General features: G+C 36.5%; 1 protein-coding gene across 6 annotated transcripts in view; it reads right to left on the bottom strand.

Annotated features, from left to right (window-relative positions):
• Positions 1-6,411: 6,411 nt before the first annotated feature.
• Positions 6,412-27,565, bottom strand: part of cadm2b (cell adhesion molecule 2b) — a 195,266-nt gene continuing 174,112 nt past the window's right edge. Inside the window, exons 6-12 of one of the 6 annotated variants that reach the window (XM_043259340.1) lie at positions 26,109-26,270; positions 25,156-25,246; positions 24,308-24,486; positions 17,209-17,235; positions 8,466-8,588; positions 8,239-8,344; positions 6,412-7,748 (exon numbers count right to left, since the gene is read on the bottom strand). In XM_043259340.1, coding sequence (XP_043115275.1) covers positions 7,643-7,748; positions 8,239-8,344; positions 8,466-8,588; positions 17,209-17,235; positions 24,308-24,486; positions 25,156-25,246; positions 26,109-26,270 — 794 coding nt within the window. In that variant the 3' untranslated portion in view covers positions 6,412-7,642. The other 5 variants (XM_043259344.1, XM_043259341.1, XM_043259345.1 and 2 more) reach the window with 5 other exon arrangements.

Raw genomic sequence — 27,565 nt, forward strand, 5'->3', positions numbered from 1 at the left:
CAAGACTGGCTGAAATATTTGAAGCACAGGTTTTCTAAGCGGGCATGCAGCAATGAATAACTTTATCTAGAACTAAAAAAAAATCAACCCGTAATTCCCATTCATAGTCCATCAAATTTTTATTTATGTGAGGACCTCGAGTGGGGCCGCTCAGACACACAACGTGCGTTTGTCGTTAAAATCAACCAAATAGAATTAGAATATTTACTCGTTGGACTGCATTGTGATGAAAAAAAAATTGGTCAGCAATTGAGTGATTTCGCCACAAGAGGTCAGCATAATCATACATTATTCATAGCGCGTTCATACGAATGATACTGAATAACACTGAGAACGTCATTCTGTGCATTTAATAAACGCGTTTGCGTGTGCATATATATACATATATATATATTTAGACTATATACACACACATATATACACACACACACACACACACACACACATATATATATATATATATATATATATATATATATATATATATATATATATATATATAAATAATATTGCGCGACGCTGTCAAAGTGAAAGAGTTTTTAGATTTTTAGAACGCTACAGAAGAAGCGACGCGAACTGACGCATTATGACGCCATAGTTCTGCTCCGACTTCAGTGGAATCTGTTCAGAGCAGTTCATATGTGAGTCAAGTCGTTCACTTGATTTTAACCCTTTGCGATCGCAATGGAAAGGTAAGCACTGGCACCGGGAGATTTATAAAATGCATATATATTTTTGCGTTTTCTGCATTTTTTAGACATTTTAAATAAGGCCGCAAAAACATAAGAGTAAATGAACAAATTATTGTATTATTTTTCTTCATTCATGTCAGTTTTCTGACACACCTTGAACTTTTAATTGACTGAGTAAAGTTTTTCCAAGTTGTTTCTCAAGCCGAAAAAGCAAGAAGCTGCCAAGGCCGAGCATTACTCCTGCTTTTGAGAGCCCTCCCCAGACCCGGTTTATACCGTCCTCGCCCGGCCCGTCTTCTAACACGAGGCTTCCATCCAGGCGCGTGAAGGGAAGACAAAGAAATCTTGTATTTCCTGACATTGGGAACGCAGTGAATTCTGTAGCAAAAAGAAATGGCAGCGAAGACCCTTTACCGTCCATCCGGGGCGTTCCAGCAGTGCCAAAAGGAGACCAGAACGGGAAGACCACGTGCAGTGATGCTGTGACCTTTCTGTCTGCCACCGACAGAGCAAGACTGTTTGGCATCAGCAAGTGGTATTAGAGTACAGGTACATCTTCCACATCCTTTCAAAGTTTTCATATATGACAGGCTAATAGGCATGTTTGGTTATGTTTTGTTGTTGTTGTTGTTGTTATTTACAGGGAGAAGGTAAAATCATCAGAAAAAGAAGAAATAAAAAAAATAAAATAAATAAAATATATATATATATATATGTGTGTGTGTGTGTGTGTGTGTGTGTGTGTGTGTGTGTGTGTGTGTGTGTAAAATGATAACTGCAAAAAAAAAGAAAAAGTTGTTTCAGCTTCCTTGTCACTTCACTTGAACTATAGTCTTTGCAAAATTATTAGATAGTCAGGACTATGGGATATAAACTCACATTTCTAAAATAAATAAATATGCAAGCTTTTTTCTCATGTTTTTCTCAGTTCACATTTATAGAACTATGAGATATAAACTCATAATTGTTTGACAAAAAAGTACAATTAAGAGATTAGAATTTGAAAATGAATTGCTATTTCTAACAATTCAGATTTTTGGAAATTTTGACTCCACCCCCTCACAATTCTGTTACATCTTACGATTCAGATATTTTATTTCCACCATGTAATAGAAAAATAGAAAAAAACAGAATGGGGAGGTGCAAACATCAGAGAGAAAGAAAATATAAATGCAAAAAAAAAAAAAAAAAAATTAACAGAATTGACAGTTTTTCTCATCCGATCTTTACTTATCTCTTCATTCTGTGCTTGAAACGGGTTTGCGGCTTAAAGGTGCGCGTTAAAAACGAGTTTAAAGACCTCATCGCAAACACCTGAATTTCCAGCATGCTGCGTGCACAAAATAAAAGTCCAGCAGAACCAAAAGTTAAAAAACTCTCTGCAGGAGGGTAAATCTTAATCTTAAGTAAACACATTTTAAATCTCCATATTAGGGTTTGCCCTCCTGCACAGAATTTAAATAATCTTCTGTGTCTAGGGAACACTGGTTTTAATCAGTAGAAAAACCCGAACCCTTTTTTCTGTCAGTCCATGTGTCTGCTCGAGGTCACCGTGCCGGTTGTCATTGCCGTTTCAGCCGTGCGTCATTAATCTGAACTCCGCCAATTGGGCACGTTTCGTGGTCTTCTGCGAGCGTATCGACTTTTTTTTTGTTTCGTTAAAACTAACTCGATTCAGAACACCATTAAAAACTCAATAATTTATCTTTTAAGTTGTAATTACTCTGCGGCCCGGCAGGTTCTTAGCTCTCTTCTTAATTGTCCTTTCAAGGTGATCTCATTTGTTTACGTCCTCCGTGCATACTAAAAGATCTCCAAATGACTTATTTCGTTTTGTTTTTCTCTCAAAGGTCTTTAATGAAGCGTGGTCTCAGAAATATTCCAGCGGCGTAGCCAACATGTCATGCGATGACGTGCCGGATAATTCACTGTAAATCATGAGATTATAATCATAGATGACGGAACAAAAACAGCAGCATATTGATTACAATGCGACTAGAAATCAAATGCTAATTTAGGGGTTCTGGATAACAGGCTTGTTGTTTTAAAATAATTGTTCTCTTTGAAACGCTGGCATAAAGGGCTATTGATGACTGGTCCTCTCAATGGAAGCTGACAGAATATGTAGATGGTGCAAATAAAACAATATAAATAACCGCAACACACACACACAAACACACATGTGTGTGTGTGTGTGTAGATTTTATTATGTATTTTTACAAAAAATAAATAAAAATAATCATATTATTCAAATCAAATCACTCTGATAAACTAGAGATTCTGATTCTATTGAACCGGTTCAGAATAAATGTACCTGTCTCTCATGTGTAGAATTTTTGATTCATTCTGATGATTCATTCATAAGTCTCTCGTATGTAGCTTTTGTAAGTTTACTTTATTCTCAATCAGTTCATCCTGATTGTACCTTAAGTCAAACGTATAAATCAGTTTATCTTAAATAGTTCTTCTCTCATGTGTGGGTTCGGACATTTAGTTTCATTCTTGTGATTGAATCAGTTCATTCAAAATGAACCTCTCTTTCATACCGTAGGCCTATGTGATTTTGGAAAAGTCTGATTCTTTCTAGTGAATCAGTTTGCCCTAAACAGACCTCTCTCTTGTATGTTTGATTCATTCTAGTGAATGCGTTCCTAAATGAATCACTCTTTTGTGTTGTATGTGGCTTTCAAAAGTCAGATTCGTTCTAGCGAATCAGTTCATTTTAAACGTCTCTCTTTCTCTCGTACTTTAGCTTTGGAAAGTTTGATTCCTTCTAGTGAATCAGTTTGTCCTAAACTAACCTCTCTCTTACTATATGTAGCTATGAAAAGTCAGTTTGTTTTAAATGGTTTTCCTTATCTCTTACATACCTTTGGAAAGTTTTAATTCGAGTGAATTGTCCTAAACTATCCTCTCTCATACAGTATGTAGCTTTGGAAAATCAGATTAATTTAATTAGTGAATCAACTTTTTAAATGGTCCTTCTCTTATATGAGGCTCTGGGAATTTTGATTCAATCTCCTGAATTGGTTGCTTTTAAATGGTCCTCCTAATTTTTTGTTTAAATTATACTACTGATTCATCCTAACTTCATTTTTATAAAAGTCAGGATCATTTCTTGTGAATCAGTTTGTTTTAAACAGCTCTTCCTCTTTTATATGCAGCTTTGGAAAAATTGATTGATTCTTTCAGATAGTTCTTGTATAGATTCGGAATAGATTCAGCATTTTGGGATCTTGTTTGGCTTTTTATTATTATTATTATTATTATTATTATTATTATTATTATTATTATTATTATTACTACTATTATGTGAGTTTGAGTATTTTTAAAAACATAGAATTCATAATAAAATATCTATTTTCAGGTTTGATGTTCTCACCCAAATTGGGATTATATTTTATTTAAAAGCCCACATTGACATAATTTAATTAAGTAGGCCTAATAATGATCGAAGGCACAGAATATAAATCCACCCTGTTTCACAAAGATCCTCCCACTTGGAGATTGATTTATTTATATGCCTCACCGCTGCTTTGAAAACTTAACTACAGCCACACAGCAAACTGGAAGCAGGCCAAAAAAAATTCCATGTTAACTGTTCTGGGAAAATATCAATCCTAATAATTAAGTCATTTGGGATTTTACACAGATGGCAGGTTTCAACAAGCTTGAGATGAATTAGTAAAACTCTCGCAATAAAAGATGAGATCAATAGCGCACTGGAGACCGGGGCTAGTTGTCACTTTTTTTTTTTTTTTTTTACCGCAGTGAATATTTCTCAGTACATTACAAGGGATATGGAATATGTAACCAGTATTGTCGAGGGGTAAGTATACAGCTCATTAAACACGCTGTGCAGACCATGTCGTTACATTCAAAACCTGCCATTAAATATTGTATTATAGGTTTTCTAGGCAGTACTAATGTACAGGTAATATTGATTGTTGACAACATTAAAAACACCATTGTTTTTTGTCATAAATGGCTGGCTGAAATGGTTGCTGCCCTCAAGCTTGAAATAATTCATTTCTGCAAGATTAACACATATAAATTTTAATTTTTTTTTTTAAATGTGAAGCCCCTTTCTCACTTATCTTTTTGAGAGTTTATTGGGCACTGATGTAATATAGATAATTCAGATGATTTCCCTCTATGTGTAATATTCTGTTTAGGTCTGATTACGTATGGTTTTGTATTTCACTGTATCTAGTGCATATTTTGGTTCTGTATAATTGTTTTATACATTTTTTTGTGAGGTCGATTCATAGAGCATACTTTTTATATGCAGTTTATGGGATTTTGTTTTGTCATAAATATTGTCATATATATATATATATATATATATATATATATATATATATATATATATATATATATATATATATATATATCACTTTTATTTATATATAAATATAAATTATATCAAATATTAATATAAGAATGATAGCCTTAAACTAGATATTTGAACCTCTTTATAGTTACTGAGATATGTGTATTGTCATCTAGCAACAACTTGTAACAAACCACCATGACAATTATGACTGTTAAGATTACAATAGTTATTAGTAGTATTAGTGCAGTAATATTATTACTAAACATCACCAACAACTGATATAGTGTTTATAATCAGTGAGGTTTAGCTTTCTGATTAACTCAATACATAAATACTAAATCAGTTTCCATTGTTGTGTGGTCTATTTTTAATGGTTTAATCCATCAAGCGAGGTTGACTCACCAGCATTAACTAACATTTAAACACACAGCACACCATCTTTACGAGCACAGAGAAATGTGATGGTTTTGTGTCGGTTATTCTGTTAAGCCTCAGTCTAGATTGAAGGCTGAACACACTGCATTGCTCCTTTCCCAATTTTGTGATCTCCTCAAATCCTTCCCTGTAATTTCTCTGCCAACTCGCACTATGGATTACGTAAAGCTGTCGCCATGGCGGTACAGTGGAAAGAAGGACAGGATTTGAAAGTTTCAGCAGAAAGCCACTTAAAGTTGCAGACAATAAACAAAGCCTTGAGAGAAGAAGGACCTCCACGTACTCGTGTACTGAGAGCGCCCGGCTCTTGGGGGCAGCATGCAACCATGAAATTCACAGTATAAGCCCACTTCAGCACATGGAAAAAAATATTCCATTATTGCAACTCAAGAATCTGATTTAATCACATCGCACCTAAGTACTATATTTAAAAAATTTGACTGTGTCTTAAAATATTTTTTATTTCATTTAAATTAATATGTATATATATGTATAAAATATTAAAATGTATTTACACATCTACATTATCATAAAAATTAAATCTTAAAATGTAATATACAAACATATTTTTCTAAAAATTATACATGCATGTGTATTTATGTACACATAATAAATAATGTTATGTAAACATATATATATATATATATATATATATATATATATATATATATATATATATATATATATATATATATATATAAATAGCTGTTTTTGATTAGAAAAAAATAACTAAAAGCTACATTATGACATAAAAATTATGAAAAATATTAAAAAGTGAGTTATCTGTTTATGCAACTAAGCTATGCATGTTATAAATGTGTGTGTGTGTGTGTGTGTGTGTATATTCTGACAGACTTATGTGTTGCATGAAGAAGAAAACACAAATCTGAGTTTGTGCATATTTTACTCAGTACTCTGAGTTTTTTTTCTTTTCTTACAGAGGCATAGTTTGAAAAAGTCGGATATTTAATGTAAAAGCAACCTCACACATTTTCCCATACAGCAAGAAACAATAAAGCAAATCAAAAGTTCTTAGAAAAATGTCTTCGTACTAGTTGATGTTATAAAGAGTGAAATAAAGTATGAACACTGGAAACATGTTTCATAAAAACGTACATTGAAGATTACGCTTCTCCGGAGCTTCAATGTGTGGTCGTATGTTCTGTTGCAAACACAAAGGCAATAATGGTGATTGTTGTTCTGACCTTCTCATGAACAAACGATCCTATCTGTTCACAAGCTTAGAAAAAGCACTAATAGTAATGTATTGTGTTTGTCCATCAGATTTACCCAATAAATTAGTATTAATGACAGATATCCATCGGGACGTACTTAGTATTGAGAGGCTAAAATGAAGTCGCACACATGTAGCATAAAACAGAGCAATAAATAATTCAAATTCAATTAAATAAACAGCTTACTAAATGCTGAAGTATACACATTATATACATTCCCTGGGTTGGGACGAAACAAACTAACAAACGAATATTTTCCTCACTAATATGAACTAAAAGTATGGGACACTTGAAATAGATATTTTGACATTTGTTTTCTCATATATGTATATATATATGGGATCCTATAGTTTAACAATATTCCACCAATAATCACTGTAGCAAAGTAATATACAGCAATATTAACAAGGGGTCGGTCAGCGAATCGAAATGAAACAATGCCGAACTTCCATTCAAACGTCGAAACAAATGGCCGTTTAAGATCAATTCACAAAGTGAGAACAAAAAATTCATTCACTCCGGCGATAAAAGACAAATTCAATTAGGCTCTTCTTTTCATCCTGAGACTGTCTAAACCAATGACATTTTACAATGACTTTGTGCTTACGTTTGATACATTTTCAGGGTTGAAATAAACGCTCGGGGGTGGGGGGGTATTAACAGTGCAAGAATATACAGACAGGTATGATGGAAATAGAAAATAATCTCGCTTCTAATGGTTACACACCAATTCTCATTTGTGCTTCATCGAGTTCCTGCCATTTTCAATCTTGCCGGCTTGTTTTCGGGTGTCCGCGCTTTACGTAATTGTCCGCATCTCTCGGGCGCAATCTTTATTACAGGGCGTACTTCAATAAAAATAAATAAATAAATAACAGGAACACCCCACTTTCACAATGGAAAACAACAGACACGCACACAGAAACAAAGACAGTACATGATATTTACATTATACATCTCACGTATTCTTGTCTTAAAGCGTAATTATTGGCAAAGCCAAGGTTTTCCGACTTGAGATGAACCACATTTCTTGCCGCTCCCTGGTAATATCTGTAAAAAGGTATATAACAGGCACAGTGAGGGTGGTTGAGAAATCAGTATTCACTGGGAAATTAAATGAATAAACACAGCAACAAACATGACAAGCACATGTCTGTATATTTTGGCACTTGGCAAATCAAACGGGGGTCATTTTGGAAGGGTGGGATAGGGATTTTTGGCCTAAATGGACCTGGTGTTACAGTTACAAACTCAACTGTTTTTTTTTTTTTTTTTGTGTGTTTTTTTTTTTTCGTATGTGTGTGTTTTTTGGTCGATTACGATTGGTTTAACCAAAGGCAACATTCTTTTGCAGCAGGTGGCGTGTCGAATTTGGCCTTAGAGAGGTTGGCGAAACGACTCCGACTGGAGTCGAGGAGACAAACAGACAGAAAAGCCAGACCAGACTAGTGCTGCGAGGGACTATAACGCCTCCTCTGCTGGCTCGCGGTGTTGCCGTGAAAATACTGAACAGAAAAAACAGAGGTGCTAAATGAAGTACTCTTTCTTTTCCTCTGCATGTGCGTGGTTCCCCTCCGCATTGATGATGGCAGTGTCTGCGTCAGGGGCGTCCTCCGCTCCTTTGGCCTCATTGGTTAAGTATGTCCCTGTCCACACAGTCCCACATAGGTCACATAGACACATAAGGTACAACAGTGGACATGTTGAAGCATTTTGCACACTATAGGTGTGGGGGCGAGAGGATAGAGAGGGGTAGGGAAGCCGTACCTTTGTGCCTGGCCAGGTATCGGCCCAGGACGATGATGAAGCACAGGGTGATGAAGACCACCACGGCCACCACTCCGCCGATGAGAGCGTGGTCGGGGCCGGGCTGCGTCAGAGCGTTGGGATCTGGAGGAGGAGGAGACGGAGAGCGCGGCGTGAGGAAAAGCTTGGGATGCGCGCGCTAAACACCAGCCGAACAACCGCTATAATTAGCCAATTATGGGTCGGTGTGTTAATATAAGACGCGCAGACTCATTACTTCCCACAGATCGCTAAATACAGTGGTAAGCAACTCAGCTGGAGCAGGCAGTCATTTCATTTCTCTGTTGATAGCGCTCATAGGAAACAGCGCGGCTTCGCTGATTTGAAACCGTCGCTTTTGTTGGCAAACCGAGGGCCAGATTTGGTAAACAGGACAAATTAGCGCAATTCCACCAAAGCCACTCATTAAAGAACACACGAAGCCAGATCTGTTTCATAATGACCAGCGCAAATTCTCAGGGCAAGATACATGCTTTTTCGCGAATACTGTGTGATTCGTTTTGGTATTCTCTTTCCGTATATATCTCGCGCCTATATAAAACTCCTAACGCATGCATACTCAGGTGCAAAATTAAACTGCGTCCAAGCACTCATTTTTCACTGCGCATCTTTAGTGAATTCTGACGGTAGTTTTTCAATGCCAAAAGAAGGTTTGTAAATCTGTTAGTAAATCTGGCCCCAAGTATGCGTGAACCGCATCCCAGAAATCATACTGAGGCCACACCGTTTGTGCTACTTAAATGATGATCTTAAATCATGCAGATTGTTGAGAAGTCTTCAGACTGCGGTTTTTATTTACTGGATGATAAAACGTGAAAACAAAGGATATTCAGTCCAGGGTGCCTAACACAATTTCCAAAATGGCCATTAAAAACACATGTTCTTTTGAGTTGAATAAGCATTTTTTTTAATTCTAAAAATGTCTAGGAACGATTCACATTTGGTCGGTCCACAAACGGACACATGGTGTCTCTTTTGTCCATTTTTGATCACCTGCTTGATTACCTTAAATGGTCTTTTAGGCGAATACAAATGGGCTTTTTTTTATATTTTTATGTAATATTGCAAAATAAGCATACAAAATTACCAAAGAACACTAAAGAAGAGAAATTAAAATGATACAGCAGCTTTCATTCTATATATATATATATATATATATATATATATATATATATATAATTTTTTTATTATTGATTTTTTTTTTTTTGCAGTATTCCATTTTTTTCTACTGAATGGAAAAACAGCTATGGAGACTAGTAAGTTACCCACTATCAACCTATCAGAGCACGCTAGCAACATCCAAGACCATTTTCCTTAAGGTTTGCACTGAAAAACACCTTTCACATTTTATTCAGAAAGAATATAAATCCACTTTAAAACACAGGATAGGATTGGGATTTTTGTAATATGTTTTAAAATGTATTGCAGGTTATAGGTTAAACAATTCAGTGCTTTATGGTTTTACTGCTGGCGCTTCATTTCTTTCGATGACGTATAACGCCATTAGCGGTGCACCACTTTTCTAAAGCGGTGCATCACTTTAACTATTTTTCTAATCTTCTGAATCATACACTTTGGAAAAACTCATTAATAAATTCAAGTCACTGAAAAAGCTTTTAGAATGCATTTTCCGTAGCAACCGACTATTCAGTTGAGCATTCCATTTATATATATTTGTGTGTGTGTGTGTGTGTGTTTTAAATATTACTGCCATATGACATCCGCATGCAGTCAAATCGAGGAATTACAAACCGATGTTTACGCCAGGCCGGATCACAGAAACATCCCCAGTAAGTCATGCTGCTTTGAGTTTTGGAGCCCAAGCTACATCAATTCAAAGCCAATGTTCTATACTGACTTTCAATAGGCAGCAGGAGGGAGGGGGATTTATCATTACAAACGAATGTTGAACAGCTACCAAAGACCTGTCATATCTCACACAGCCCTGCGAGGACCAAAGTGACTCAATCCTTGGCGATATACAACAAGTTTAAAAATGGCAGGGGTTGCGGCGGGCTGATTTGTCTCCTGGGTTTAACTTTGAGTGAGCGAGCGGAGACTGGGGTGAATTCGGTTGCCTCTGAATTTCTACTGAATAAATCGTGAATCTTAAGCCCCACTGTGGATAGCGTAGTATGCTAGACAGCTAGCACTGTCACTGCCTCCCTTACGTGCGTAGAAGGATTAGTCCACCCCTAAATTCTCAGTCTTTCTTTGATGGAACATAAAAGGTGAATATATTGGCCGCTATTTTCCATGTAAGAAATGTAAACAAGGACTGGGCATGAACGTTACGCTTTAATTCACGGAAAAATATCTGCAACCTGTTCGTTACTGAGTCACTGAGTAAAGGTCGTTGCGCACGGCGTAAAAAAATTGTGCACGTTAAAAAAATCTATGCAACCTCACGTTGGATCATCCTGATAGAAAAGGATGACAAACACGGAAAAAACCTTTAAACCAGATCGGTAAGATTATTGAATAAATAGGTATTCTTTTGCAGTTTTTTATTTAACTCGCGCATCTACGAAAATGAAGCACAAAGTCAGGTCAGTATTTAGCGATGTGACTTTTTAAAGTATATTTGTAAAGACTAATTAAAATTTTTACAGTTCACAAGGAGAAGATAACGTTGCCTTCCTAAAATAAATACAATAAAAAAATACAAATTGTACCTTGTTTTTAAAAAATTGTCTTTACACCACTAAAACAATGCTTCTGGTGTTGTGTAAAAGTAGATTACTTTATAATAATTTAATGAAAATATCCGTCTTATATAATTGATTCATGATACTTCTTACAAGAAGGCTTTGATGGGGGATTTTGTAGCACTGGGCAATAAAATTAGATCACGATGAGCAATAAAAATTATGTGGATAATGATGATCATTTTTACCTGAAACATATTAATTTAACAGCTTGCGGCTAATAGGCTGCATGTCCTGCTTGTCTCTCTGTAAATGAATGACGCAGTTTCACCCGATACACAAACTCAAACACTTTCACCATCTGTGTCTCAATATACGAGAACACGAACACATCTACTTCATCTCCAGAGGCGGCTCTGAGAGTCACTTCAAAAGCTTTACTCGGTTTTGTTTGAGAAAAACAACTGTCCAATACGCACTAACACCGAAAGTAAAGCTAAAAGACCACACCGCCAAAATAAAGGTCCGGTTAAACTTAAGGAAACTGTTACATAAATATATTACTATGCATAATAAAACATAATTCTCCATGAATAATAGTAATAATAAAAACAACTCTTATCACCATTGAAAGTAATGTCATACAAGCAAGGCTATGCTAATTATATATTCTGATACATATCAATATTACAAAAATAGTGTGATGATCATTTGGCCGTATCGCCCAGCACTAGGGGCTTGTGTCTTTTTTTAAGCTTAAATGCCTAAAAAAAGTGGCTAATTCGTACAAATTCATGACCTCACTCGTACACGCTAATACGATTTTGGCTAAATCGTATGTATTTTACGAGTTGGTATAAATTCGAACACCTAACCCCACCCCTAAACCTAACCATCACCGGGGTTTAGACGAATCGTACGCAAATCGATGGCAGTCGTATGAATTCGTATGAAATCGTATGAAATAGCCACTGCGTAAAATACGTACGAATTGGCGTTGAGACTGTGTCGCATACGCTCCAGTCCCCGTTCTTCTTCTTCTTCAAAAATCACCTTTTACATTAGGAATGAAGTCATAGAGGTTTGAGAAAGCACAGGGGTGGGTGGGATTTTTGTTTTTGATCGAACTATCCATTTAACCTCACTTGAAGGGCACAGGACATGGTTTTTGTTTGACCCGGAGCGACGGGGTCCTGACACAGCACATTTGGCCCCACGTTGGGTGCCATTTCAGTGCTTCCGCAAGGGTGTAAACTTTAACTATGTGTCTTTATTGCTCTTCGAACTTGCTCTCATTAGCTCATAGTGATGAATGGCTCTCGCTTCTGCTGTGCTTGGCAAAGTGACCCTGGGAGATGTTTAGATCAGGGACTTCTGCAGACCCATTTCTAACACGTAAATGAACCCATTTAGTTCAATTAACACTGTGCTTTGTTTTGAGGCTAAATAAAAGCTGCGTGGAAATTAAGTTCTGAGAACGGTACACTTTATGGGAGGCTATTCAGATTGTAGTACACTAATCTTGATCTGGGAATTGCTATACCCCACTCCAATTTTAACAGACTAAGGTGTCTTGTTCTGTATTTGCTGCCAAATTGTTAGTATATACTCACAAAACACTATTTAAAATACAAAAGAGTTCAAACTTTATGTAAAACTAAAGCACTTTTTGTAAGTTGGATAGACGTGTCTGATTACATGCTTTACTCCGCCAATCTAAACGCATTTAAGCAAATGTAATGCTGCAGAAACAATTATAGAAGAGAAATTGTTCAAAATGCAATCTGCAAATGCAATTCAAAAAAATATCAAATATACAAATCGTATTAATTTATATGAGGCTGTGCGATATTGTACGTGAAGATCGAATTGCCGCGAGATCATTTTTTTTTTTTACGTCTACATATCTACATCTTGCACTTGAACTGAATTTTGGTGTGTTTGGCCAAAACACCGGGAATCGTGATTATATGTATATTTATGAAACCATAAAACATCGATATAGTGTTTTTGATTGTGGCTTATATTAAAATAATTGCTGTTTTGCAATTGAGCGTATTTAGCTATTCCACAACTTTCGACAAAAAATCCATTTCTGAGGAAGGCTACTTTAATTTAAAATGTTATTTTGAGTGAATAAAAAAGATATTTGGCACAACTACATCTACAGAAGCTGAGAAAGCTCAAAACGCCTGGCAGCTGGTTGCTTTGTCTTTTTTAAAGTTAACTCATCTATCAATTTTTTAGTTTAGCGCCACCACATTTAGGTTGTGGTACCCTATAATAAACATGGACGTGGGCTACAAAATGGGTTTTAGCTTCCAAAAATAATAGCAGGAAAGCCATTATTTCTGCAGATGTCTTTCATTCTCTCATGAATATGCAGCTTGATAATATAGTTCAATTTATGGACTGCATTAAGTGCTTCCAGCTCGAACTGAACGAGCTGTGCAGCGCTCACATGATTTCAAGCTACTCCTCCAATCTCGTTTTTTCTCATTTCAATGAGCCCCAGGAATTATATAGATTTACAATTTAAAAAGTTTATTTTATTGCAATGTTTCTCTTTCTCATTTTCGCCCGCCGCGGCTGGCTGTTGTTTGGAAATGCAGAGTTTTGCATATCTCTTGATAATAAGGATTTCGCCCGTTCATTTTGCGAGCGGGGGGGAGGAAGAACTATGATGTTTGTCTCGTTGTGCAGCACATCGTCTTTAATTAACAGCAGGATTCGCATTCTTAGCTCGGGTGCTACTGTAATGTCTCCTTATTTATTCACATACACTGATGACTTTGATTATTTTGATGAAGGTCCTATAACACTGTATTGATTATGCATATGGGAAATGCACTCTATTTGACCTTGTTTGCGTCAAGCTAGAAAATAAATAATGTTTATTTCAAGAACTTCCAGTGATAGGGAGAAGGATAAAAAAAGTTTTTGTCCGATCTTACCTAAGCAGCTATCGATATGCACCATATTATCAAAAATTTGCCTTAAAATAAATAAATTAATTAATTATATGATAATAATAATATATAGCACATTTAGTTTCTGTAGCAAAAGCGACAAAAAGTGGCACTGTACTATATTTATTTATTTATTAAAAAAAAAATATTCATGCATAGTCCAAAGATTAGAATGCAGCAGATACAGAGGGTCGAACAGACATGCCAGAATAGAAAACACTTCGATATCTCCAAATGTATCTGGTCACAGAGTGACAGCTGGCCAGCGGAGGTCAGAAGCGTGTGTATCTCTCTGTAGATGGAGCAAAGACACACTTTACTCTTTTGGAAATGGAGCTTGTTTGCGAAAATAAATCCTCAGTCAGTGAAAATTCCATTAGCGATCATTAGTCTCATTCAAGGATGGTGACATGTGGCCAAAGACGTACGTCATTTCACTTGAGCGCTAATGAATTCCATTAAGATCTCGCATGTGAAAGGCCGGAGGCACAGAACGGCGCGCACACACCCAATCAGGATGCATCAAAATAAATCACCGCGGAATTAATTAACGTCGACTTCTTGCTTTACTGCGAGAAGAATCTGTGAAATTGTACATCGAAATGTCTGTGAAGATAAGAAATCGAGGTCCGTGTGCCGCGCTTTTCATTTCCATCGTTATTGAAATGTTTCAGGTTCAAAACAAGTTAAGCTCTATTGACAGAAACTGTGACGCATTGTTGATTAACGCAGAATGCAGTCTCGTTATTTGTAAATACGAGCATAAATTGTGTAATGCAAGACATTCTGGAGGGTGTTGTTTTTATTACAGCAATATTTAATAATTCTTTGATCCAAAAAGCCTTAAATCCTTCTTAGAGCTTTGAAAAAGTTAATAAACTTCCATTATTAGTGTCCATAGTATTTTGGCACAGTAGTGCACAACACAGAGAAATTGCCACAATGGATGTGTTTCCATTGTGTTGCGGCTTGTTTCCATTATGTGTGTTAATCTTATTGTTCGGTGTTGTCCTGATTTTGTTGCGTTGTGACTTATTTCCGTCGTCTTGTGCAAATGTTGTTGCGCTGTGGCTTGTCTCCACCGATTTACGTTACCTGGTGTCATGGTGTAAACAGACCTTGGTCTGCGTTTTAGCGAGACACGAAATACGTACCGATAAGTACATATAACTGCAGTTTCTAAAAGAAATGAACACTAGAGGCAGTAAAACCATGACACCTTTATTCCGTTACACACAAATTTACAGTTTTGATTAATAAAGAATAATTTATGCACAATTAATTGAAGAATAACAACGTTAGTATGCCGGAAGATCTGAAAAATGATGCTTTGTAAAACATGCAGTAAGATATGCACAAAAAAGTGCACAGAGATATATATTTTTATGAGATCAGGGTGGTTTCTCTTTTTTTTCCCACTATGTTCTGGCTTGTTTCCGTTGTATTACAACTTGTTTCCATCACATCGAGGATCGTTTCCATTGCGTTGTGAAGATTTCTCTGTGTTGTGCATTACTGGGCCACCGTCGCCGCTTTTACCATTCGACTGACAGGCTGGTAATTTTCTATGGTAATCAACATATTGTCACATATAAATCCTCATTTGTCTTGAACTGATAATGACACCTGAGATACTATCTTTACATGCTGTACATAATCACTGTCATCTCCACACTCATTTTGCAGCTTGTTCACTGTACTCCCAGTGGAATATGGTGTGGGTGGCTTAAAATATGATTAGGTTTTAAAAACAAATTACAGTTGCTAATTATTAAAATCAATTCCCTCATGGGAGAGAGGGTTGAGGAAAACTGTCCTAAGACAAATAGTTGGAACATCGAGGTGGAACATTTAGCACAGAGACCGCAGTGAAAGAGACGATCAAGCTGAAAATCAATGGTTCACAAAACAAAACAAAAACAGGACAGAAACTGCACAAACAAAACAAAACATGTTTAATAAGGCCATACCATGCATAGACTGATGATTATTATATCATGTTTTTATGTCAGCAATTGCTGCAACTCGGATCTAGTGAGCTAAACAAGAACTTGACGCTTTATGCCTTTCAGATCGTTTACAAGGAATTACAAAAGGCAGACTTGAAAAAAAAAACCTGGAAACAAAAAACGAAACAAAACAAACCCTCAAATTTAAAAGATAAATAAAAAGATATAAAAAAAGATTTTTTTCTTCTTTACTGGGTCAATGACATAATAGAATTTTAAAATGTCATGGTGGTATAACCATCCTGTAATGATACAGTAAATAAGAAAGCTATAAGTGAATTGTTTATTTTAGTTAAAATTTTATTTCTTTTAATGAAAAACAAGATCAGTGGTCAAATGTCAACTGGTGTAACCCCAAGAAAATGTAATTATATAAACAACTCAAAATAACTGAACACTGTGGGTGTAAGAAACATTTATACTAAGATTTACTTGGTTACACCACTTGACATTTGACACTGAAAACCAACATAAGTTTATCACTTCTTTTTTCCATTGTAGATGTGAGAAAAACTATGTTGAGGTTTACTTTAATACAACACTTGACATTTAACAGAAAATGTGTTCTTTCTTTATGTGTTCTATCTTTATTTTATACATTATCTTATATATTTTCATACTTGTTAACTAATTTCTCATTGTAGATGTAAGGAAAATTACATAAAGATTTACTTGGTTACACCACTTGACATTTGAGATAGACTTTTATTAAGAACATGCATTTTAAACAATTATTTATAATTTTTTTAGTAGAGATCTATCCTTGTTCCATTGACCCTTATATAATATAAACCGCATTTCTAACTCTTCCAGATGCTTCCTAACCATAATAAGATTCATTTCCTTTCACTGACGACAGTAAGTGGGCCAAAGTTTAAGCATCCCTCATGTGAATGACAGCACCATGGAGCACCATGACATTTCACAAAGATCAGCAGTGCTCCCATGCAAGGCAATGGCTCCCAGCTCATGCTATGGAGGAGGTTAATTGGCGTAACCCGTCCCACCACTCCACAAGCCACATTACAGCGCCCTGTCTCGCAATGATGATGTCAGCACTCCAGCAAAAAATATTTACCTGTGGTTGTACCTGGGAAATCTTTAGCTGTTGCCATGGACGCAGACAGAAAGGGGCAGTAAGGGAAGACAAGGGTGAGGACATCACAAGGGGAGAGAAGAAAAAAAAATGGCCACAAAACTCAAAACCATTAATGAAGACATCAACTGACCGCATTAACCTGCAGTCAGAATAATGGAACATGGACAACTGAGACGACATGATGGATTCAAATACAAATTCAGTGTAAAAACACACACGTCCTGCAAAACACTTCCATTTGGACATATTGAGAATTATACATTCATGCTAATCTCAGATGTCTGCTCCATCCCACTGCACTGCTCTGTAATGATGCTACTTATCATGCAAATCGCTCCGTATTTCAAACCAGTGAAGCTGAGGATATTTTTACTATATTAATGCCGGTTTAGTAATTTGAGTTACTAGCCTCTTTATCTTATGCAGTTTGAACCGGCATGACAAATAGAGACATCGGGTCTCATTCACTCTGCGTGCTTAAAATTTTGTGTGTAAAATATGTCTGTAAACATTTCCAGAAACAAAATCACGATTCAGCAATAAATTTGGTACTCTAATTGATTCAGGATTTATAAAAATGTAACGAGGAACCACAAAAAAATAAAATGACATATGTGTATTTATTTATTTATTTATTTATTTTTGTTTGTTTTATTACTTTTTCGAAAGAACAACATTTTTGTCCAAAGAAACAAATTAATTAATTTTTTTTTTTTTTTTTTTTTACAACTTTTACTACTACTACTACTACTAATAGTATATTTAGGTGTAAGAATAAATTATATTACTATTTCCTTGGTTATACCACTTGACAAAAAAGATGTATTCAGTTTAGTTTTATTAGTTGGTTTTACTAATTAACTAACTAAAAGTAATATTTTTTTCAGTGTACAATGAAATTGATTTACTTGGTTACACCACTTGACATTTCAGGAAAAAAATGCTTTTCATTTATTGCTTGTATTTTAAACAACATTTAATTTTTTTTTTTTCTTTTCTAAAGTACATCCTTGACTCTTCTAATTTATTTCTAGTTTTTCCAGATTCTTTCTAACATATATAAACATCATATACTCTGGCTTTAATCTTGTTAAAATGAAGTTTTAGACATAGATATTTCATCTTCCATGCATATATTTCATCATATATAGTGAAAGATCAAGAAAAGAATCTGTTATTTCTGTCTGTTTATAATGCGTTTGAACTGGTTTTAAGGATGACAAACTGGTTTCTCATTTAGGACACTTAAAATTAATTAACATAAGAATTTTAATGCCTCCAAGCGATTATTAGTGAATGAGACCCAAGGTCTTATTGATGACTTGCAGTGTCTATGGACTTTTTTAAAGGTACACACGTGCTTGTTGTCCACACTAGAGTATAACACCTGGCCTTCGATTTACTGAAACAGAGCAGATGTCTGATTAGAAATGCCTTTTATCTCTCACCTCTTTGACAGCCTGACAACCAGAATTTCATCTGTGGCTAGCTTTTTTTCTCCTCAGCACAAGAGCCAAAAACCTTTTAGTCCAATTTGTACAATGAGGGAAAAAAAGAATGTCTGATGTAAAAAGGTGGAGGTGACGTGAAGTGGCAGCAAGAGAGATGGAGAAAGACAGAGATGGGAAGATCAACATTCGCGCTGTAGTTCAAACGCGGTGCGACTGTTCCTGCCTCATTTCTGCTGCGGGCTGAGTGTGTTTCCCGCAGGGTTTCTGATCTGGGGTGAATCTCACGAAACCTGTCAAGAGCATGTCTACGCCATGCTTCACTACAAATTCAAATAATATACAAAACTAGGTTGTGGTTAAAGAAAATTAAGACTTTTTTGTGTTTTTGATGGTACTGGAGTTGGGTTTCAGGTTCTTATATATATATATATATATATATATATATATATATATATATATATATATACACACAAACACATATATTTAAATGTAATTTATTCTTTTCATCAGCAATTACTTCATTTTGATGTTTAAGAAATATAATTTTTTTAATTTATGTAAAATTATAAACATCTTCACTGTCACTTTTCACCAAATTAACACATGCTTGCTGAATAAAATTAGCAATTCTTTCAAAAAAATGTGATCCCCAAAGTTTGCACAGTAGTATATATTTATGTTTTTCCTTTTTAGTGCACGTAAGGGTACAGAAAATGTGCAGATTAAAAAAATCTTGATTTCTCTCTGTAGAAAGGCACTATATTTAGCCCTCTATCTCTATTCATGCTATATAAAAGAAAAATAAGAAAAAAAAGGTAGCTTAATTTCGGTACACTTTCTTTGAAGGTTTGTCTGAAGTTTCTGACCATTTTTTAAGGGCGAAACATGACCTGGATATGTTTTTTTTTTTTTTTTTTTTGAGATTCATCTAATGGCCATGCTTTACATATCACCTTGCCCAAAACAGCTTCATTTACATGTTTATTTTCTTATTTTTCTTGTTGGTCAAGGCTCCTCTTTTGGTTCCCTAATGCTTAATGCTTAACTTCTAGATCAGAAACGTGAGTGTTTGCTGGTTTCCTCCGCCTGGACTTCAAACGCGAGCTGTTTTGATCAGCCTCTGCTTCCCGCGCCCTTCCTTTACTCGTCTCCCAAACTGATTACCAATACATAATTAGCTCTTTTAAATAAGACCTAAGACTGGAAGAGGAGGAAAAAGTTAAAAGAAGTATAAATACAACTCAGCATTTTCGAGCTTTTTGGCAAGGATTTCGTTTAGGGTCAAATTGCCTCACAAGTGCCTCTGGAAGCATTTCATCTCTTTGCTCCGGCAGCAGGGCGCGCTTCTGAAAAGACGTCAATTTTATGGATGTTTGCACGCTTTTCCGAGCAAGTAAACGAAACTCTTTTTCATCTGTTCTCATGGTTTTAATTGAGAGGGGGTTGGGAGCGAACGCATGCTGATTATAGGAAGCAAGCAATAAATATTTTACAGTTCCAAGCAAGCGCCGGATTAAACCCACGAGACGTAAATGCTGATGCTCATTTAAAAGTCAGAGGAGAACTCGGGGCTCCGAGTAGCCAGAGGGAGTCTCGTCTGCTCAGACCTACTGCTGGGTACAATTAGACTATACATTACACCTGCAGGAGAGATGTCACAGGTCTCTCAGTGGCTCAATAGCACTCACATAGGAGCGTGCAGACCAATACATGGATTTTCCCATCCAGCGGCGCAATCGGATTGGTTATGGATGCTGCTGTTTTCGAACTCATGCTTGTCATACTGCAAACTCTTGACTTCTGAATATATGGAGGTTTCGCTTTTGTCTTTATGGGTTTTTTTCGTCTTTGATTTATACAATAGGAGAGTGGAGAGTGGAAAGTAAGGGGGGAACCCTGGGAGTGCATAGCTCTGTGTGTTATATCGTTACTATGCCAACACAGCTCTAATGAATATAATATAGAGCTACCCATATGTAGCTGTCTCCAGTGACCAAATTTGGTCTACATGATCGCAAGACATTGGGGATGAAGAACTGGGAGGGGATTTTTGATATTTAACTATTGCTAGCACCATTTCTGTGAAAAATGTAAACATTGTGGTACTAGCAAAGCAATCGTATGTTTATTTGAGCCCAACATACTGTAGTAGAATTGGTTCGAACCAATGGGGTGTGTATGTGGGCGGAGTTAACTGTTGGTTCAACCAATGTAAGTTGGAGTGGAAGTGTAATAGAGGGAAACCTGTTAAAGGAGTCCTTATTTTTATAAGCAAAGCATTATTATTATTTTTTTTTATTGTATACTGTAGTTTTAAACAATTATGCCCTCAGGGGTACTCTTTAGCATACTTTCGAAAATGTTATTGCGCAAATTTGAATGATTTTTGATTCAACTGCATGTTAATCAAAAAAATAAATAACTAAAAAAAAATTATATATATAAAAAAGAAAAACTGAAATATCGCATGGTCATAAGTATTCAGACCCTTTGCTCAGTATTTAGTAGAAGCACCCTTTTGATCTAATACAGCCATGAGTCTTTTTGAGAAAGAGGCAACAAGTTTTTCACACTTGGATTTGGGGATCCTCTGCCATTCCTCCTTGCAAATCCTCTCCAATTTTGTCAGGTGGGATGGTAAGCGTTGGTGGACAGGCATTTTCAGGTCTCTCCAGAGATGCTCAATTGGGTTTAAGTCAGAGCTCTGGCTGGGCCATTCAAGAACAGTCACTGAGCTGTTGTGAAGCCACTCCTTTGTTATTTTAGTTGTGTGCTTAGGGTCATTGTCGTGTTGGAAGGTAAACCTTCAGTCCAGTCTGAGGTCCTGAGCACTCTGGAGAAGGTTTTCATCCAGGACATCCCTGTACTTGGCTGCATTCATCTTTCCCTCAATTGCAACCAGTCGTCCTGTTCCTGCAGCTGAAAACACCCCCACAGCATGATGCTGCCACCACCATGCTTCACTGTTGGGACTGTATTGAACAGGTGATGAGCAGTGCCTGGTTTTCTCCACACATAATGCTTAGAATTAAAGCCAAAAAGTTCTATCTCGGTCTCATCAGACCAGAGAATCTTATTTCTCACCATCTTGGAGTCCTTCAGTTGTTTTTTAGCAAACTCAATGCGGGCTTCCATTGGGCCACTCTGCTATAAAGCCCTGACTGGTGGAGGGCTGCAGTGATGGTTGACTTTCTACAACTTCTTCCCATCTCCCGACTGCATCTCTGGAGCTCAGCCACAGTGATCTTTGGGTTCTTCTTTACCTCTCTTACCAAGGTTCTTCTCGCCCGATAGCTCAATTTGGCCGGACGGCTAGCTCTAGGAAGGTCATCTAGCTCTGGTCATCCCAAACTTCTTCCATTTAAGGATTATGGAGGTCACTGTGCTCTTATGAACCCTAAGTGCAGCAGATTTTTTTGTAACCTTGGCCAGATCTGTGCCATGCCACAATTCTGTCCCTGAGCTCATCAGGCAGTTCCTCTGACCTCATGATTCTCATTTGCTCTGACATGCACTGTGAGCTGTAACGTCTTATATAGACAGGTGTGTAGCTTTCTTAATCAAGTCAAACACGGCTGGACTGAAGGTGCAGAACCATCTCAAGGATGATCAGAAGAAATGGACAGAACCTGAGATAAATATATAGTGTCACAGCAAAGGGTCTGAACACTTAGTACCATGTGATATTTCATTAGTTTTTTTTTTTTTTAATAAATATGCAAAAATGTCAATAATTCTGTGTTTTTTTGTCAACATGGGGTGAAAAAAATGAAGTTAAATTTTTTCAGCAAATGGCTGCAATATAACAAAGAGTGAAAAATCTAGGGGGTCTGAATACTTTCTGTATACACTGTATATACTATATTTTGTATTTATGTTAAATACAAACATCTGAACTTTAGAAACAATTAAATAAGATTTGAGTAAATTTGTATATGTAATTTCATAATTCTACTTTCGATGGTCAAGATGTGCTAATGAGCATTTATAGTAACACATTAATAAATTACGATAAAGTATTTTAACATTTTAAAAGCATATTTAAAATATATTAACTTTAAATGTAATATGGAACAGCACACTATTGTATATTACATATACTGTAGCATACTCTAGCACAGTCAACACATCAAAATTAGTGCAGTTTATTAAAGCACAACAAAAAAATGATTAAAACAATGATTTAAAAAATAATATTACAAAATGCATTTTAAAAAGGCATACTTAAGTGTCTTAAGAAACATGCACTTAGTACACTTAGGTAGTCTTTTTATATTACCTGCAAGTAAATATATATATATATATTACATTTAAGCACACAACTAAGGGTTAGTTCTAATTACATTAATAATATATATTTTTAAAGAATAGTTAAGTTGAAATCATTAAATTATGATAATGATAAAACACAAAAAACCGAAACTGAGTAATATTACACATCACAGCCCAATTTGCCATCCTACTGAACGGAATACTAACATAACACAATTTGCCATCCTACTTCATATTTATTGCCTTTTCTAAACACCAGACATTCCCATTTCTATCTGTCTTCTGCAAAATAAAGTGTACCTACCAGCAGACACATTAATAAACCGAAATTAAAACGGTAACTGGAGATGAATAGGGAGTGCGTGATTTCAACTGACATTTATTGCCACTTGGCAGTCGTACCATTAGCAAATTAGGTTCATTTGAGAGCCGAGTCGGACAACTCATCCTGAGAGGAAGGGCTTAATAAATATCACTCGGGTGAAGTCAGACATCTAGATGAATTAGAAGGTAATGAGTCATGTGAATGAGATTCTCCCTTTCTTTTTCTCTATACACCTGTCTTGCTTCCTCTCTTCTCTTTAACCTGAGGGTCGAGGTTTGATTGGTTAGTTTTTGCTATAGTTAATTGCTGCAACAAAACGGGTTTCAGTCGATGACCATTCAAAAGTATTTAGCATGTCGCTAACATATTGTTATGCTAACAGATAGCTTTCCGTAACCTGATTTATTTGTGGAGCATCTACACCAGTCTTTATTTTGCGTGTCTGTCTCGTTAAGGTTTCCAAATAAATCTGGGCCAACGGAAAGGCATGGAGAGCTGTGGGCTCGACTTTCAAAAGGCGTCCGTCTATAAAGGCCCCTCCTGTTGAGACAAATCTCTCGCTTTTGTTTTTAGCACAACAAATGTGTACCTTCCAAATGATTTCTCTCAAAGATTGCTGTTGGGCCTATTAAAAAGCCGTGCTACAAATCCGTCTCTGTCCCAAGCGCTCTTCCAATTTTAGCTTGACAAATGTTATCTGCATTAGCAGTGGACCCTTAATTGTGTGTTCCTCTCTTGCTTTACTTCCTGTTTTTGGAGAACCAACTTATCATTTCTGGCTCCATCTCACTTCGGTGGCAAATACTGCAGCCACCAGCAGTTTCTGCCGTATACACTCAACACGAAAAACCATTGGTAAACTAGGCCAGGAGGAGTTTACTGAGTGCGTATGTGTTTTGATGCGGATTACGATGGATATTAACATAAACTTTTACAAATAAAATAAATAATGAGAACACATGAGGATATAAATAAATAAACTCATGGATTTATTGCCCTCCAGAGGTTATGGTGACCCAGAAGTACTTACCATACACATACAGTGTAAATTCATCCCTGTTGGTGCCGAGGTGGTTGCTGGCCTCGCAGCGATATGTGCCGTTGTCTGTTTTGTTGAGTGTGGTTATGATTAGATCTCTACCCTCCACAATCATTCGTTCAACATCAGGAAGCTCACCTCCATCTTTTGTCCATAAAACTGGCTCAGGCCTGAAAACGGAAGAGTAATATAGCTCTGGGCTTCAAAGATTTACTGGTCAAAAACTCAGAATTTTAATTTACTGGATCATTTTTAAGCTTTATTTTGCAATAAACAAAAGATAGACACAATACTAAAACTTTAATAAAGCCGTTATTTTATTAAAATATTGAAAATGGAATGCAGTGCCAGAAACTGGGCAGTTTTTGCTAGTTTGTGTAAATATTTTGCTGTATATTTCTTGGTTTTAGTACAAAACAAAACAAAATAAATCTGTCAAGCTATTTTTGAAAACAAGAAGGCATCAGATATAAATACTATTGTAAATACATGAAAAAATCTCAGTTCCTTTAATCTGCGTAGAGGCACAGGTTTAGTAGGTTGGTGGCAGAAAAGATTTGTCTCTCATTTTGTTATCATTTCTGCTCAAGAAACTTTTTACGGTTTTGTCCTCTACCTCTGAAAGGTCACTCTAAAAGAGTTACAACTGTCTCTAGACGATTATATGACTCACTAAATCTCTCCCAAATATCATGATCTGATTTAGTATTATTGCTTTTTGTTCTCAGCATGCAGATAAGGGCCGCCTTGAGACGTGACGATTCTGCAAGTTCAACTTCATAAGACAAACCATATTCAAACAATGCTGATGAAGGCGATTAACAGAAAGCTGCACTCACAGTGGGTTGCCTTTGGATACACACTCCAGTTTGAAGTATTGTCCTTCCTGAGGTACTATTACTGAGCGCACGATCTCTACCTGAGGAGGATCTGGATTGAGAAAGCAAAAGGAAACAAAAATCACAAAGCCAAAACAAAAACAAACAAACAAACAAACAAAATAAAATCCCAACACAACAAAATGCAAAGCAAAAACGCAAACGCACAATAAAACAAAAGACAAAACATAACCAAAACACAAAATAAAAAAAAAAACAAAAACACAAAACAACCAAAGCAAAACAAAAACATAAAATCAAACAAAATTAAAACAAAAGCACAAAACAACAAAACATGAAACAAACAGAAAATTAAAAAAAGGCAAACACAAAACCAAAGCAAAAAAAACACAAAGCAAAGCAAAACAAAACAAAACAACGAAACAAAAACACAAAATAAAACAAAAAGTCAAACAAAACAACCAAAGCAAAACAAAAACATAAAATCAAACAAAATTAAAACAAAAACCCAAAACAACAAAACATGAAACAAACAGAAAATAAAACAAAAAGCCAACCAAAAACACAAAACAACCAAAGCAAAACAAAAAGATAAAACATAACAAAAACACAAAATAAAACAAAAAGTCAAACAAAACAACCAAAGCAAAACAAAAACAACCAAAAAAAGTTGTTTCAGTGTAAATATTATATACACATTCAATCAAACGTTGTACTTGCATTTTGTCATACATTTTTTGTATGAAAACAGCTTGTTAATAGAAATATTTAAACTGTTTTGTAAAACTGTAACTGAGCTACTGTTACACTTCTGCAAAACATTGCTAAATTGTGGTTACTGCGCACACAATCTGCAACTCTTTAAACTGCTGCTGGCAGACGTCCTGTTTCTGCCGATCTGAGAGCAGTTTCCTGAAGTCAGGAGGGGAAACTGATCCAAAAATATGACTCACAGTGGACCTCCAGCACTTCTGTAACCTGGTGCGGCAAGGAGCCCAGAGCTATGTGCTCCACCACGCAGGTGTATGCTGCTCCATCGTCTGTCCTGTCCACCTTGAGGTGTATGGTGCTCCTGACCGTGAATGACCTCCCAGTGGCGTTTACCTCCTTCTGACCTGCCAGAACACAGTCCCAAGAAAACCTATCAGGCTAATGTTACAAATACCGCACTGTACACATATTTTATTTAGTATATCATGCATTATGATTAGTAATACAGTGTTCTGTTGTGCTCGACTGTGAATAAATAGGTATGCATCAGAGATTTATAGACAGTATATAAAGCCTAAGCATGTTGGATAATAATTTCTTCTACAGATTTCAGATGACTTCACATAGTGTAAATACCATCATACAACATATTCCTTTAATGCAGGTCATAACCATCTTTGAAAAAACTCTTGGGCATGCAAGTGCAGCTCCTATCAGTTTGTATGGGGAAACATTCAATTCTCTGTTCAGCTTAAGCTTATATTGCATATTTTGCAATAACCAATGAAATTTGACGACGACGGTGTCATTAACGTAGCTTCTTTTGCACAAAACAGCTTATTTTTCAGGAGAGATCAGCCTGTGCATATGCGCAGTCCTAAGCGCATGTCCCAAATTGCTTACTGTTTCTATAAAAACTGGGACGCTTCTAACGTCAGCTGCAATGACGCACAGACTTTACTGATTAGTGATTGGCCGTTTCATTGAGAAGGCGTGGCTTTCTGCAACTGCGTGTTGAATTTTTCCACATTTATACAAGTGACACGTCTTGAGTATTCTGTAGTGTTACATATATATATATATATATATATATATATATATATATATATATATATATATATATGTGACGAGTCGGCTGCCCCTCCTCTTTATTGTCACCATCACTCCCGTCCTTTATTCGCCGCCCTTCACCAGGCTCCCGACGGGAGTGGGTGTGTTCGAGAGGAGGGGCGTGGTATCGGTCAGGTCTGGCGGCGTGTGACGAGGCGCACCTGAAGGGATTAGCCTTGTCACCGTCGCCGTTAAATACCTGACCGCGCTCTCCTCGGAGACCGGTCTCTTCCCCGTGCATGCACGCTGGTGTCCTCGTGGGTCCAGGAAGGGTGCGCGATGGACCTCACCCGCGCCGTGAACACAGAGCTCATCCCACTCTGCCGCCCGAACAACGAAGCGACGGAGACGCCGCGGAAGAAGCCGCCGCCCCTCGCGCCCCGGACCAGAAAAAGGGGAGCGTGTGCGACCGCCGGACTCCGCCCCTTACCTGGACCCTTCCCCCCTGGAACACGGCCTCAACCTTCACTTTCCCCGTGGCACGACGAGGACACCAGATCCCCCTTTTATTTGGACACTTTTCCCCTGGACACTTTATTATTTTGTATTATTATTTATTTTGTTAATAAAGAAAAGCCTCTCCGAGGCC

The sequence above is a fragment of the Puntigrus tetrazona genome, chromosome 15 (genome assembly GCF_018831695.1).
Source record: "Puntigrus tetrazona isolate hp1 chromosome 15, ASM1883169v1, whole genome shotgun sequence".
Lineage (NCBI taxonomy): Eukaryota > Metazoa > Chordata > Actinopteri > Cypriniformes > Cyprinidae > Puntigrus > Puntigrus tetrazona.